General features: G+C 35.6%; 1 protein-coding gene across 1 annotated transcript; it reads right to left on the bottom strand.

The window, feature by feature from the left end:
• Positions 1-4,454: 4,454 nt before the first annotated feature.
• LOC101389798 (olfactory receptor 6C75) lies at positions 4,455-5,629 on the bottom strand. The gene has a single exon (XM_004429195.2). It carries the CDS (start codon positions 5,510-5,512, stop codon positions 4,574-4,576), a length of 939 nt encoding a protein of 312 aa, XP_004429252.1. The 5' UTR covers positions 5,513-5,629; the 3' UTR covers positions 4,455-4,573.
• Positions 5,630-15,499: the final 9,870 nt, after the last annotated feature.

The raw sequence follows: 15,499 nt of genomic DNA, 5'->3' as shown, positions 1-15,499 counted from the left end.
GTTAGTGTTGATGGTGTAAAAAACAAAACAGTGGCATTACACTTGATGGGTCTTTTGAGACTGTTTGGAGACTGAAAGATGTTTGGAGACTGAAGAGCAGGGGGTTCCTGTGTTACTGATGGTATTTGGTATGTTAGCCCGGGAAGTGGATATATGCCTGTGTTTTTAGTTATTATTTTAAATTGACACCATTGACTTCACATGCTCTTTGTTATATAGGGCATATTGAACAATAAAAACAAACAAAAAATAGTGATGTAAGAGTTTTATTTTAAAATATCAATATTTCCATCATATCCAGATTATCTAATTTTGCATCTATTTATGTTTAGGATAAAAATGTTAAATGTTAAGCTTTGCAATGTGTTACATAGTTTATTTTCAAATTACTTTTAGATATAATTAATTAATAATTGTAAAGTTACTGTTTTTCACTTGGGGGTGTGAGTGCATCCTTTGTGTGTAGAAGGCTGACTTTGAGATCCAGCCCTTCCACTCATGAGCATGCCATCTTTTGGGATTTAATCTTCCTGGAGTTCATGTGCCCTCAAGGCCTTTGCTATACTGTATGATCACAGACACATTCTACCATGCAGTTGGTGTTTGGGGGCAGGGGCTATAGGAAAGGCAGAGCTGATTTTACTTACCTGAAATATAACAATGGTATAAGATGGTTGTGAGCATTAAATGAGAAAATACATATAGAGTGATCGAACGATTCTAAATGCTTTTCGTGTTGTTAGCATTCAGTACATGGAACTTATTGTGGCTGACATTAATGTAGATTCTGGATTAGTACCTCATGCTTCAGCCTAAGATTTTCTTAGTTATTGCTATTTAACTAAAAACAAAACTTTTCAAACGCTATTTCATTAGTAATACTGTCCCTTATATAGTTATGGAATTGACTACATAATATTGACCCAAGGCTTATGATGTGTCTAGATGATGTCATTTATATGTTGAATCTAGCCTTTAGGATGGACAGTGATTTCAGTGAGTTTATGGAAGACTCTTTTTCATTATGCAAGAGATTAATTCTCTGCTTAGTATCTTAAAGAAATCAGGAAGCAGCTACATATGGAATGGGGCAGTCCTGGAGAAAGGCCTTTGATCCTGGATAGCCTCGTCTCTCCACTTTCCATTTTTCCCCATTAATTTTGAATTGCACATGCCGTTTTAGGCCAAGTCATCTATACTAATTTAAAGTATTCTCTTTTAAGGAGATTCAGAATGTGCATATAATTACATTCTCAAATGCATAGAGAGACTGTATGGGACTCAGTCTTTAGAATAATAAATTCAACCCCAAGTATAGCTAAGAGCTAGCATTAGAAGAGATAATTTTATGTATTTAAATTAAAATCATAACCTTCCTTACCTGATGTCATAATGTCATTCAAAATGCTTGCTTGTAGTTTATTTCTTGTTACTACCTCATCCTAAACTGAACATGACAGCGACTGGCCTTTTTTTGTTGCTTCTGTGCACCAGCTCTCTACTCTTATACTTAAGTTCCCTGTCTTCATGGAAAAGCTCACAACGAATTATGTCTCTTAAGCCAGATTCCTGGATGCCATTGCTTTTCTCTCTTTTTCCCCACAGACTTGCATTTTTTGCCCTACTCTCACCTCAAGAAAATCTCACCTCCTTCAGACTTCTTGAAAATGCCTCCTGATCTTTACTTTTACATCTTCAATACTAGTATCTTAGTTCTGGATCTTACCCTTCTTAGTTTGGACCATTGCAAAACCCTGATCTTCTTTCAATCTGTCCTAGGCATCGCAACCAGAGTTATTTTTCTATCTGCTAAAACCCTTTAATGATTACCTTTTAGTATAAAACAAAAATTCAAGTCAGTGCTTGGAAGCAGTTTTAGGAATTGTTTCTCAAATTGAGAATGATAATTTTTTTTTGATGGAGATTGGCCCTGAGCTAACAACTGTTGCCAATCTTCCTCTGTTTTGCTGGAGGAAGATTGACCCTTAGCTAACATCTGTGCCAGTCTTTCCTCTATTTTGTATGTGGGACACTGCCATAGCATGGCTTGGCGAGCAGTGCGTATGTCCGCGCCCAGGATCCCAACCCACAAACCCCAGGCCACTGAAGCAGAGCGTGAGAACTTAACCACTATGCCACCAGGCCACCCCAAGTTTAAGTTTTAATATATACACACACACCTATGTATGTGTCTATGAACTTTTATCTGTGGTATGTGTATATTTAAGTACAAATATTTTTATATATAAATGTATATATATATATGTGTGTGTAACTAATATATGTCTCTGTCTAAAAACTTCTGGGGAATTTATTTCTAGGATTTTTTTCTTTTTATCTTCCTTTATTAAATAGTGGAGTTATAGGACTGTTGGTGTCTTCTGAAATTTGTCTAAGTAAACTGTTTTTGTTTCTTTCCATTGTTAGATATTAAAGACTGTTGAAGTGGAATGCCAGTTGAAACCACAGAAGATATCAACACTCTTGTGGATATATATATTCAGAAAAATGAAAACTAACAAAGTAAATAGCAGCTAAGAACATAATTTTTTTGACAGTAATAGCTATGTGATTTATAAAAAGGTTATGGCACAGATGTGTTTTGTGTGGTCATTACATACATGTAATTTTCCCTATTGTTAAAGGAAAAGTCTTTTTGAAATATTACAATGTGAACGTTAAATATGAGTATAAACACGTTTTGAAAGCCTCTAAAAACATGACCTCCGACGTATATCTGATACATTTCTCACCAAACATCACATTTACAAAGTTTCATTTTTTCACAATATATTAAAGTAGTATGTCACCTTAAAGCATAATAATATTACTTTTAGAAAGATTTATAGTGATTTTCATATATTTACACTTATTGACTGCAGAAATTAGATTCAACTTCTTTAGATAAGTTTTTGTCCATCAAAAGGATCAACTTTCCCTTAACCTCTTATTTTCTCCTCTATCTCTCTCATCTGTTTACCTACCTATCTATCATATATATCATATATACTATATATTCATTTAGTTAACATTTGCATGTTGTTTTTCCACACTCCTGATTTTCACTTTTGCATTTCTGCTTACTTGTTATGATCTTAGATTATATTGTATTGTTTCCTTTCTTTGCAAATTACCCTGATAAACAATTCCTAACAAAATAAAATCATCCTTCATTTTTATTTGGTGATAGTATTTTGTTAGAATCTATTTCAAAAAAAAATGTAACCCATTTCATGAAAGCACAGAGTAAGAGGTGAGTGCTTAAGGACACTCTGGTCTGTCTACGAGCAATAAAAGGTGTTTCTATTGTGGACTTAGAAAATATGTGGAGCACTTTACATTAACCTGTATATCAGATCAAGCTGGAAATCAAGACACCAAAGTCAAATCCACTCACCCTGTATGTAGTTAGACTCGTAACTACTGTCCCAAGACAACCGATTTTCTTAGTGATACATATGAGTTGAGGGGCTCAATTACTATAGAAACTAAGCTAGGACACATTTTTTACAGTTCTGAAATACCTCCAAAGGTCATTTTCTTGAATATGGGTGAGAGAGGTAGAACCTTCTGTGAAAGAGACAGTGGAAAGGTAAAGAGTATTATAGATTTGCTAATAAAGGAAAACTAAGGCATAAGTAATTCATGTAGCATCATTCCTGCAATACTCTCTTGATGGTCAATATCTCACATATTCTAGATTCTGAGTTTGTCATTTCCTTCATGTCGATAGGAAAGACCATTTTCCTATCAATTGAGAGAGTCTGAATATAAATATGAATTTTATTAGGATAGCTTAATTTACCTTCAGAGACCATGGTTTTCCTTTTCAAATATGATTGGCAGAAATAGGGAAATCAAAAAAAAAAAAAAAAAAACCATGAACACCAAAGTTAAAAAAAAAAAAGAAATAGGGAAATCTTCAGTTAAATAATCTATTTTTTACAGGAAATATTATCAAAGGAAAAAAATAAGGTAAAATTTCCTCTCTTCTATTGCACTGAAACTTTGCTACTTTTTCCTAGGAAAACTAATACAAAAATCAATACAGCCTCATTTCAAAGAACAAAGATAATATTTTTGACAGCATATTTTATCTCAAATTTCTATTTAATTTTTCAACATATTTCAACTATATTTTATTGATAAATTCAAGGAGACATTTTGGTAACGCTTTTAATTTTATAACATGTTTTCTTCTTGACACAAAAGAAGAAATTTTAGAGGTATTAAGCTACATATTTTTATTTATTTCACATAAAATAAATTTTATATTTGTATGTGGTTTTTGGTAAGTTCCTTGTATTATATCAATCTGTATTTTCTGGATAAATTCATAATCTACCTTGCTTTTATATGAGAAACAATGGAGATTATTGACTTATGTAAAATTTAGTTACACAGGGGGAAGATTGACTATTTTCTATATAACTTAAAATAGTTAGAATCTGGTTTTTAGGCTAATAAGAAAAAGAGGCATTGACGATATGTAAATATGCCTAACTGAAACAATGAAATGAGAGAGTTTCTCATTCAGCTTTGCTTTTGGGGCACATTTTTCACATAATCACATTCATTTATTTGAAGACAAGACCATTCTCTGGACCAACGTCGTGAAGGCTTGCTTCACTTGCTGATTTCTTAGCGTATATATGAAAGGATTCAAGAGAGGAGCCACTGAGGTATTGAGCACAGCAACTCCTTTGCTTAAAGACACTCTTTCCCTTGCAGAAGGCTTAATGTACATGAAGATGCAGCTACCGTAAGAGAGGGAGACAACTATCATGTGGGAGGAACACGTGGAAAAGGCTTTTTTCCTTTGACTCGTGGAAGGAATTCTCAGAATTGTCCGGATGATGTATGTGTAGGAGAGAATAACCAGTGTTAAGGTGACCATGAGTGTTACCACAGCTAAAACAAATGCCATGAGTTCTAGAAAGTGAGTGTTTGTGCAAGAAAGCTGCAGAATTGGAGAAGAGTCACAGATAAAATGGTCAATTATATTGGAGGCACAGAAATCCAACCGTAGCAGCAGGGTTATTGGTGGAAAGATGATCAGGAATCCTGCAAGCCATGAGCTAACGACAAGAAGGATACAGACTCTGCTGCTCATGATGGTGGTGTAATGCAGAGGTTTGCAGATGGCCACATAGCGGTCATAGGACATGGCGGCCAGAAGGTAAAATTCTGTTACCCCCAAGAAGATGAAAAAAAATAACTGAGCCACACAACCACTATAGGAAATGGTTCTGTTACCCGTCACTACAGTGACAAGGAATCTGGGAATGCAGACAGACGTGAATGATATTTCTAGGAATGAGAAGTTTCGAAGGAAGAAATACATCGGAGTCTGCAGATGGGGATCTGAAAGGGTGAGAGTGATAATGATCAGGTTCCCAGTCACACTTAGCATGTAGGTAACAAGCAGAAAGAGGAAAAGTACAACCTGCCACTGTGGGTCATTTGTCAATCCAACAAGAATAAATTCTCTTATTTCTGTGTAATTTCTCATTATTTTTCTTCTTTATAATAACATTCTTTGTTTTAGCTGTAAAATAGATGAAGAAATAAGAAGGCTATGACACCAGCAAAGAAATTCACTCACACACACGCACGCTCACAAATACACATGCACACATACTTTTTAAAAAGTCATTGCTGCCTTTTGCTTTTAGAGAAAAATGATTTTTGTAGTACATAGAAACAAAATACTTTTAAAAACTCTGTTATTTATTATGTCATATATTAATTCATTATTTCTATATTTCCTTCATTGTATTCTTACATATTTTAGTATAAATCTGTGTCTTCTGAATGTTTTGGTATATTCCCGAAAAGGAGGAAAAAAAAGAGATTAAAATCTTCTCAAATGAAACTCTAATAAGAGTTTACTCCCAGCATACCACAATACTCTTTGAAGATATTTTTGTTGTTGTTGCTTTCTTCTTCATATACATTTTTTATTTTTCTATTTTGAATAAGCATTTCTTTCTCCTTCCCCATTCAAACTTTTACAATCTACAGAGATAACTCAGTTGTCCCTCTGGTAGAGTAATATGTCCCTGATAATAGTAAACAGATGTATTTAATGGATGAGAGGTATGCTCTATCTAATTCCAACCTCTGCACCGCAAGACATTGTAGTTTTAATTATTAATTTGTTATACTGGTCTCTTGTAAGTTTGTAAATATATTCTTCTTGAATATATTTTTATTAACCACCTACCTATCATGAGTCTACTCTCTGATATATAAAGCAGTATTTTTACTTAAATCCTAATTTTGTTTTTGTAAACTGCAAGTATTCTTACTTATTTCCAAAATCATTTAGCACTTCACAATATTGCCTATTCTTTTCTTGAGAGATGATGAAAGGGAATAGTTCAAGGTAAGTTGCGGGGAGGCAATGATTATTTCTTTTTTCTTTTTTTTTTGCCATTTTTGGCTTCTAATATAACTCTTGATGTTATGCAGGATTTGTTTGTTCATTCCTCTTTAAAGTTATTATTTTCCATATAAGCTTTAGATGTGCTGGCATCTGAAATCATTTTTTAAATTCTTAAACGTCCAGATAGCCTGCCAAAATCTGTAATGTCTCGTTTGTTTTCTATATTCTTCAGAGGTTTCAGAGCTTGAAAAAGAAATATTTTTCTCAGCCAATTAATTTCGTATGTAAATGAACTTGTTCAAAATTTTTACCTACAAAATTGCTGGGAGCAATGTGTTCCCACTTTCCATCATCTGTTCTCTTTTTGATCATAAGACATGCATATTTTTGTCTTTTGCCTTTATATGATGGGTGCTAACCTTTACTATGTACAAAATTCACATTGTGCAAAACTAAGACATAAAGTATACCTGCTCAGTGTTAAAACACATCAAATAAATTGTTTTGAATCTTGTACAAAAATGATTGCATGGTTTCCTGATGTTGATTATATTAAAAATTGTTATTAAATATATCTAGACAAGAACACAAAAGATCATGTAGTCCTATCAATCACAAAATATTTCTGTTTTAAGGAACAAAAATGTTGCCTGAAAACTATTAAATTGTAGTGGTTTAAAATTTTTCTCCATTTATATATTTCATATAAATTGTGTGGTTTAATTTTAGTTATACATAGTGCTGTGCATAATTGAAGTTACCCATATAAAGCATAACTATACACTATTAAAGCAAAAAATATATTCCTGAAGGAAACTATCAAAAATGTACTTACTTTTATGGTAATTATGACTGGTTTAGTCAATGTCATATCTAATGGCTTCTTTAATTTGTTTAAACGAAGTGCTTTGGGATTTTTCAAAAGACTTTGCAATCTGTTTCTCCTCTGTCATCTTATATTTGTAGCCAAATATCCAAAATATTAATAATAAAGAATAATTCCAAGAGGTCCTCTACAATGTTTACTAAAAGGGCATACATCAACCCATCTCTATACATCAACTCAGATTTCTCTAAGGATCTGAGGTTCCAGGATATCCTACCTATTGCCAGTTAAGAAGTATTATCTTGGTACTTGAAATGAAATGTTATAGTTGAAATGAAGGCTAATGTAATGTCTTTCCAAGCTTGGTGGGCAGGATGACATGATCTTGTGTGCAAAGGTAATGTTATTCAGGCTAGCCATAATTTTATCTGCTTCATTTACAGCGGCTCAGGGGGATTTGTTGATGAATAAACAAAAGGCACCGTGGAGACTGACATTCTCAAGTCATCAAGCATTAAACAATAGTCCAAATTAGTACACAATTTAGAATAGAATATTTAGATGATAGTGGCCTGAAATCAGAGCAGGAAAATATATGGAAGGATTGACATTTTCATAATTATCCATAACTTCACAGTGAAAAGAAACTTAATAACAGAGTAATAGAGATTAGCAGTTTCTAAATGGCAATAGACTAAGTTGTGAACGAATAGGTTTTTCTTTAATCTTAAGGAAAATATTAAGAATTCATTGTGATGTTTTAGACTGAGGCTGAGGTCTCCATTGTTCTACACCATGAGAAATATCAGGCTTGTCTTTAAGGTTTTACATCGTTCCACTGAGTGATGACACAGAAAACATGATTATGATTAGAATCACTATCACTAATTCATTCAATAATTACTTTTTGGATGCTTATTATGTGTTGGGATCAAGCTTTGGTTCTGAGAATACAAAGATGATAAAGACAGCTCTTTGCATAATTTTCACTTCTTATAGAACAAGTGTGAGAATTCTATATTATTTTTGAAAACACAGATTCCTTGTCTCATGTCCAATACAAGCAATATTCTTCCCTGGCATCATCTAATTACTCACTGCTTTGATCTGAAAAGACATCTATAATATCTAACGTATATTCATTATTTGAGATTTATATTTAGTTGCTTTTTAATTTAGGAGTTCCATAGACTTATAAATAGTTTAAATGAAATGGAAACTGGAATATTTAAGGACCTTAAAATGTTAGACGCTTTCTGAACAAAGATTTTAAGATTATTTTTACTGTTTCTTTGGAGGACAAATAAAGTTATTCAAGGTCTATGATTAAGCAGTGCAGAGTGCCTACTTGGGAAAGAGACTATTAAAGCACTGCAGCTATTTTAAACTTAAAATATATTATATTATTAATGATCAAAGTCAAGAACTTGAATAATGTGCCGTAAACTTGCTCATGTTTATTTACAAACAATGTTACAATAGTGTTTATATGATATTTATCTGTAGGCCAAACTATTACTTAATACTATACATTATGCAGAACATGTTATTAAATATAACGATACACGGAAAATTGTGTTAATGTATATGACCTGTATAATATAACTTGATTACATCTGCAAAGACCCTATTCCCAAATAAAGTCATATCTACAGATTCCAGGTGGACATAAATTTTTGAAGGGCACTGTGTAAACCAGCACAGTACCCAAAACAAATACTTCTAATAACAATTTTAAATGATAACAATTATGCTCTCCATTGAGCACAGCAATTTATGTGCTTTCAGAATTTTTAGCAGAATCTGCTTTTATATCAATATTTTCAATAATGGATTCTAGGAACATGCATAAAGATTGACAGAATGTAAGTAATTAAGTCTGTTAACGTAAGAATAACTAAATAAATAAGTTAAGAAATAATTTAATCTTTCAACACATTCTTTAAAAACAAACTGATTGAAGATTGTCTTAAACCTATGGTGTGTCATACCAGTTTAATAATGATAAGATCCATATAATAGTATTTTAGCTTTAGGTTACTTTCATATTCACACCTGAGACCATATTCTTTCCCCAGTGATTAAAGTGGTACTATTTATCAGCTATCCAGTATGCACAGTAAAAAAATAAATGTATGAATATTAGTATTTGCCTTCATTTTATAAAATTAAGAAATAGAAATAAAAACTAATAGCAGCCGACCCTGTGGCATAGCAGTTAATTTCACATGCTCCACTTTGGCGGCCCAGGGTTCTCAGGTTCAGGTCCGATGCACCACTTTTCAAGCCATGCTGTGGCGGCGTCCCATATAAAGTAGAGGAAGATGGGCATGGATGTTAGCCCAGGGCCAATCTTCCTTAGAAAAAGAGGTGGATTGGCAACGGATGTTGACTCAGGGCTAATCTTCTTCACACACACACACAAAAACTAATAAAATGGACATGTGTAAAACTATAAAGAAACAAGGGAATTGAAAAAAATGAGTAAAATTTATATATAACATATTAATATGCTCCTTTCTGGTTTTTCATTTTGTCTTCTATTGTAAACAAAGCAACACTCTTTAGCAGTACCCCCAGAAAACCGGGTTCACAAAGAAACTAAAACTGGCTCTTAAAGGGCCCGTGCGCAAACTCACCCGTTTCAGAAAGCATCCTAAAATCACCAGAAAGAAAGGTGTACAGTGCTTTGGTGACAAGAGACTCACCTAATAGGCCCTGAGTGCATCTCGGTGAGATGTGAGACCTCTCCAGGGACTGGGACACTGGCCGTGGCCATTGTTGTGGCCTGGTGTGGGCGTGCTGACACAGACGCCATTGGAGTTCTCCCTGAGGCCTGCTAGCCCAGGGTCTACCCCACCCACTAGAGCACCGATTTAATCCAGCTCAGCCAGGGCAGGCAACCCACCCTAGAGACTGGCCCCACCCAACAACAAGCCCTCAGGCAACTTGTGGGCCTGCATAGATTGGTGACTGGATTCTCTGCAGCCTGGCAACTGAGCTGACTTGAGCGGGGCAGGGTGTGCACAAGGAGCGGGTGGAGAGTGTGGGGCGGCGGCAGAGTGTGTGGGGCTCCCGCCGTGGAGAGACTGGGTCCGCTTGGAGAGGTCGGGGTGCTCACATGAGGCAGGACTGTGTTGACTGTGTGTGTGGACCTGTGGGCGGCAGGGCTTGTCAGCTGCAGAAGACTTGTGCTTCTCAAAGACCCACATAGGGGGTTTGCCTCACCTTCCAAAGCCTGAAACAATTGGGTGCTCCTGTGCCTGAGGCCAGCCCCACCCAGCTGCAATCCTCAGAGAGCTGACAGGAGACATAATAGGCTAGAGGCTTACAGCAATTGTAAGGCCCTGAGCCTAAGAACCTGCCACGCCAGGGCCTACTCACTTAAAAGAAATACTGCAACACAAATGTGATATTAGAACTTGCAGCCAACTGTCCTGGGGCTCCCCACACCTGATAAAGAGACTGAAGGGCCCACAACAACTACAAGCAGCTGAGCATTACAACAGCTGGCCAGGAGCATAACTCAGCCTCCCTGGGCACCTACAGAGAGAACAAACAGGCCACAACAGAAGGACACACGTAGCCCACATAGGGATCACCCCTGGAACATTGAGAACTGAGGGAAGCACACTGGAAGCTTCCTAAGGCATCACTTAATAAGGTCACCTATCCAAGAGCAGGAGACGTAGCTGACCTACCTAATACGTAGACACAAGCACAGGGAAAGAGGTAAAATGAGGAGGCAAAAGAATACATTCCAAGTAAGGGAACAGGACAAAACCCCAGAAAAGGAACTAAGTGAAACAGAAATGAGCAACCTACCTGACAGAGAGTTCAAAATAAGAGTGTTAAGGGTGCTCACTGATCTGGGGAGAAGAATAGATGAACTCAGTGAGAATGTCAACAAAGAAATGGAAGATATAAAAAAGAACCAACCAGAAATGAAGAATACAATACTGGAAATGAAAAATTCATTAGAGGGACTCAAAAGCAGAGTAGAGGATACAGAAGAACGGATCTGTGAGCTGGACAAAAGACTAGAAGTAATTACCCAAGGTGAACAGGTAAAAGAGAAAAGAATTAAAAAGAGTGAGGACAGTCTAAGGGACATCTGGGACAACATCAAGCGCACTAACATCCTTGTTATAGGTGTCCCGGAAGGAAAAGAGTGAGACAAGGGGTCAGAGAATCTATTTCAAGAAATAATAGATGAAAACTTCCCTAACCTAAGGAAGGAAACAGACATCCAGGTACAGGAAGCACAGAGAGCCCCAAACAAGATAAACCCAAAGAGGCCCACACCAAGACACATCATAATCAAAATGTCCAGAATTAAAGATAAAGAGAGAATCCTAAAAGCCGCAAGAGAATGTCAAGTTACATACAAAGGAAACCCCATAAGGCTATCAGCTGACTTCTCAGCAGAAACCTTACAGGCTAGAAGAGAATGGCATGATATATTTAAAGTGCTAAAAGGAAAAAACTTACAGCCAAGAATACTCTACCCAGCAAAGTTATCATTCAAAATGGAAGGAGAGATCAAAATTTTCCCAGATAAGCAAAAGTTAAAGGAGTTTGTCACCAAGAAACCAGTGCTACAAGAAATGTTAAAGGGACTGATTTAAGGGGAAAAGAAAAGACCACAAATAGGAAAAATTATCTATTTCCATGATTAGAATGTAATGGATACAAATGCACAAAAAAGAGGTTAGATATGATATCAAAAACATAAAATGAGGGAGGAGGGGAGTTAAAGAGTACAGCTTTCAGACAGAGGTCAAAATAAAGTGACCATCAATTCTCTATAGAAGAAGAAAGGAACAGAGAAGGACTACTAAAACACTGAAAAAAAAAAAAAGTTAAAAAATGGCAGTAAGTACATACTTATCAATAGCTACTTTAAACGTCAATGGACTAAATGCTCCAATTAAAAGGCATGGGGTGGCGGACTGGATAAAAAAACAAGACCCATATATATGCTGCATACAAGAGACACACTTCAGACCTAAAGACACTCACAAACTGAAAGTGAAGGGATGGAAAAAGATACTCCACTCAAATGACAATGAAAAGAAAGCTGGGGTAGCAGTACTCATATCAGACAAAATAGTCTTTAAAACAAAAACTGCAAAAAGAGACAAAGAAGGACATTACTTAATGATCAAGGAAACAACCCAACAAGAGGATATAACACTTGTAAATATCTACGCACCCAATGTAGGTGCACCTAAATATATAAAGCAATTATTAACAGACATAAAAACAGAAATAGACAGTAACACAATAATGGTAGGGGACTTTAACACTCCACTTACACCAACGGATAGATCATCCAAACAGAAGATCAATAAGGAAAATTGGCCTTAAACAACACACTAGAACAGACGGACCTAGTAGATATATACAGAGCATTCCATCCAAAAACTGAAGAATACACGTTCTTTTCAAATGCACATGGAACATTCTCCAAGACTGATCACATATTAAGCCACAAAACAAGTCCATAAATTTAAGAAGATTGAAATAATACCAAGCATCTTTTCTGACCACAACGGTATGAAACTAGAAATCAACTATTGGAAGAAAATCAGAAAAGCCACAAATACATGGAGATTAAACAAAATGTTACTGAAGAACGACTGGGTTAACGAATAAATCAAAGAAGAAATCAAAAAATACCTGGAGACAAATGAAAATGAAAATACGACATGCCAGAATTTATGGGATACAGCAAAAGCGGTTCTAAGAGGGAAGTTTATAGCGACACAGGCCTATCTCAACAAACAAGATAAATCTCAAATAAACAATCTAACAATGCACCTAAAGGAACTGGAAAAATAAGAAAAAACCAAGCCCAAAATCAGTAGAAGAAGGGAAATAATAAAAATGAGAGCAGAAATAAATGAAATAGAGACCAAAAAAACAATAGAAAAAATTAATAAAACCAAGAGCTGGTTCTTTGAAAAGATCAACAAAATTGACAAACCTTTAGCTAGACTCACCAAGAAAAAAAGAGAGAAGGCACAAATAAGTAAAATCAGAAATGAAAGAGGAGGGCCGGCTCCGTGGCTTAGCGGTTAAGTGCGCGCGCTCTGATGCTGGCGGCCCGGGTTCGGATCCCGGGCGCGCCCCGAGGCACCACTTCTCCGTCCAACGTGAGGCCGAGTCCCACGTACAGCAACTAGAAGGATGTGAACCTATGACATACAACTATCTACTGGGGCTTTGGGGGGAAAAACTGAATAAATAAAATCTTTAAAAAAAAAAAAAAAAGAAATGAAAGAGGAGAGGTTACAACAGACACCTCAGAAATACAAAAGATTATAAGAGAATACTATGAAAAGCTATATGCCAACCAATTCCACAATCTGGAAGAAATGGATAAATTCTTAGAATCATACAGCCTTCCAAAACTGGATCAAGAAGAAGTAGAGAATTTGAATAGACCAATCACCAGTAAGGAGATTGAAACAGTAATCACAAATCTCCCCAAAAATAAAAGTCCAGGACCAGACGGCTTCCCTGGTGAATTCTACCAAACATTCAAAGAAGACTTAATACCTATCCTTCTCAAACTCTTTCAAAAAATTGAGGAGGGGGGGAAGAACCCCAACTCATTCTACAAAGCTGACATTACCCTGATACCAAAACCAGACAAGGACAACACAAAAAAAGAAAATTACAGGCCAATATAACTGATGAACATCAATGCAAAAATCCTCAACAAAATACTAGCAAATCGCATACAACAATACGTTAAAAAGATTATACAACATGATCAAGTGGGATTTATTCCAGGTATGCAGGGATGGTATAACATTCGCAAATCAGTCAACGTAATACACCACATGATTAAAATGAAGAATAAAAATCACATGATCTTCTCAATAGGTGCAGAGACAACATTTAACAAGATACAGCATCCATTTATGATAAAAACTCTGAATAAAATGGGTATAGAAGGAAAGTACCTCAACATAATAAAGGCCATATATGAGAAACCCACACCTAATATCATCCTCAATGGTGAAAAACTGAAAGCTGTCCCTCTAAGAACAGGAACCAGACAAGGATGCCCACTCTCACTACTCCTATTTAACATAGTACTGGAAGTCCTAGCCAGAGCAATCAGGCAAGAGAAAGAAATAAAAGGGATCCAAATTGGAAAGGAAGAAGTGAAACTGTCACTATTATTTGCAGATGACATGATTTTACATATAGAAAACCCTAAAGAATCCACCAGAAAACTTTTAGAAGTAAGAAACGAATATGGTAAAGTTGCAGGATACAAAATCAACATACAAAAATCAGTTGCATTTCTGTACACTAACAACGAAGTAGCAGAAAGAGAAATTAAGAATACAATCCCATTTACAATGGCAACAAAAAGAATAAAATACCTAGGAATAAACTTAACCAAAGAGGTGAAAGATCTGTACACTGAAAACTATAAAACATTTCTGAAAGAAATTGAAGAAGACACAAAGAAATGGAAAGATATTCCGTGCTCTTGGATTGGAAGAATTAACATAGTTAAGATGTCCATACTTCCTAAAGCCATCTATAGATTCAATGCAATCCCTATCAAAGTTCCAACAACATTTTTCACAGAAATAGGACAAAGAATCCTAAATTTTATATGGAACAACAAAAGACCCCGAATAGCTAAAGGAATCCTGAGAAAAAAGAACAAAGCTGGAGGTATCACACTCCCTGATTTCAAAATATGCTACAAAGCCCTAGTAACCAAAACAGCATGGTACTGGCACAAAAACAGACACACAGATCAATGGAATACAATCAAAAGCCCAGAAATAAACCCACACATCTATGGACAGCTAATCTTTGACAAAGGAGCCAAGAACAAACAATGGGGAAAAGAAAGTCTCTTCAACAAATGGTGTTGGGAAAACTGGATAGCCACATGCAAAAAAATGAAAGTAGACCCTTATCTTACACCATACACAAAAATTAACTCCAAATGGATTAAAGACTTGAATGTAAGACCTGAAACTGTGAAACTTCTAGAAGAAAACATAGGCAGTACGCTCTTCGACATCGGTCTTAGCAAAATCTTTTCAAACACCACGTCTGACTGGGCAAGAGAAACAATAGAAGAAATAAACAAATGGGACTACATCAAACTAAAAAGCTTCTGCACATCAAAGGAAACCATCAACAAAACGAAAAGACAACCTAACAATTGGGAGAAGATATTTGCAAACCATACTTCTGATAAGGGCTTAATCCCCCAAATATATAAAGAACTCATGTATCTCACC

Source organism: Ceratotherium simum, chromosome 17 (assembly GCF_057802395.1).
Source record: "Ceratotherium simum simum isolate JZ-2026a chromosome 17, ASM5780239v1, whole genome shotgun sequence".
NCBI classification, from domain to species: domain Eukaryota; kingdom Metazoa; phylum Chordata; class Mammalia; order Perissodactyla; family Rhinocerotidae; genus Ceratotherium; species Ceratotherium simum.
Note: the sequence above shows the minus strand (reverse complement) of the source record. Positions and strands in the feature narration are given on the sequence as shown.

Excerpts from the sequence above, each read along its gene's own strand:
- LOC101389798 (XM_004429195.2), bottom strand. The coding sequence starts at position 5,512 with ATGAGAAATTACACAGAAATAAGAGAATTTATTCTTGTTGGATTGACA.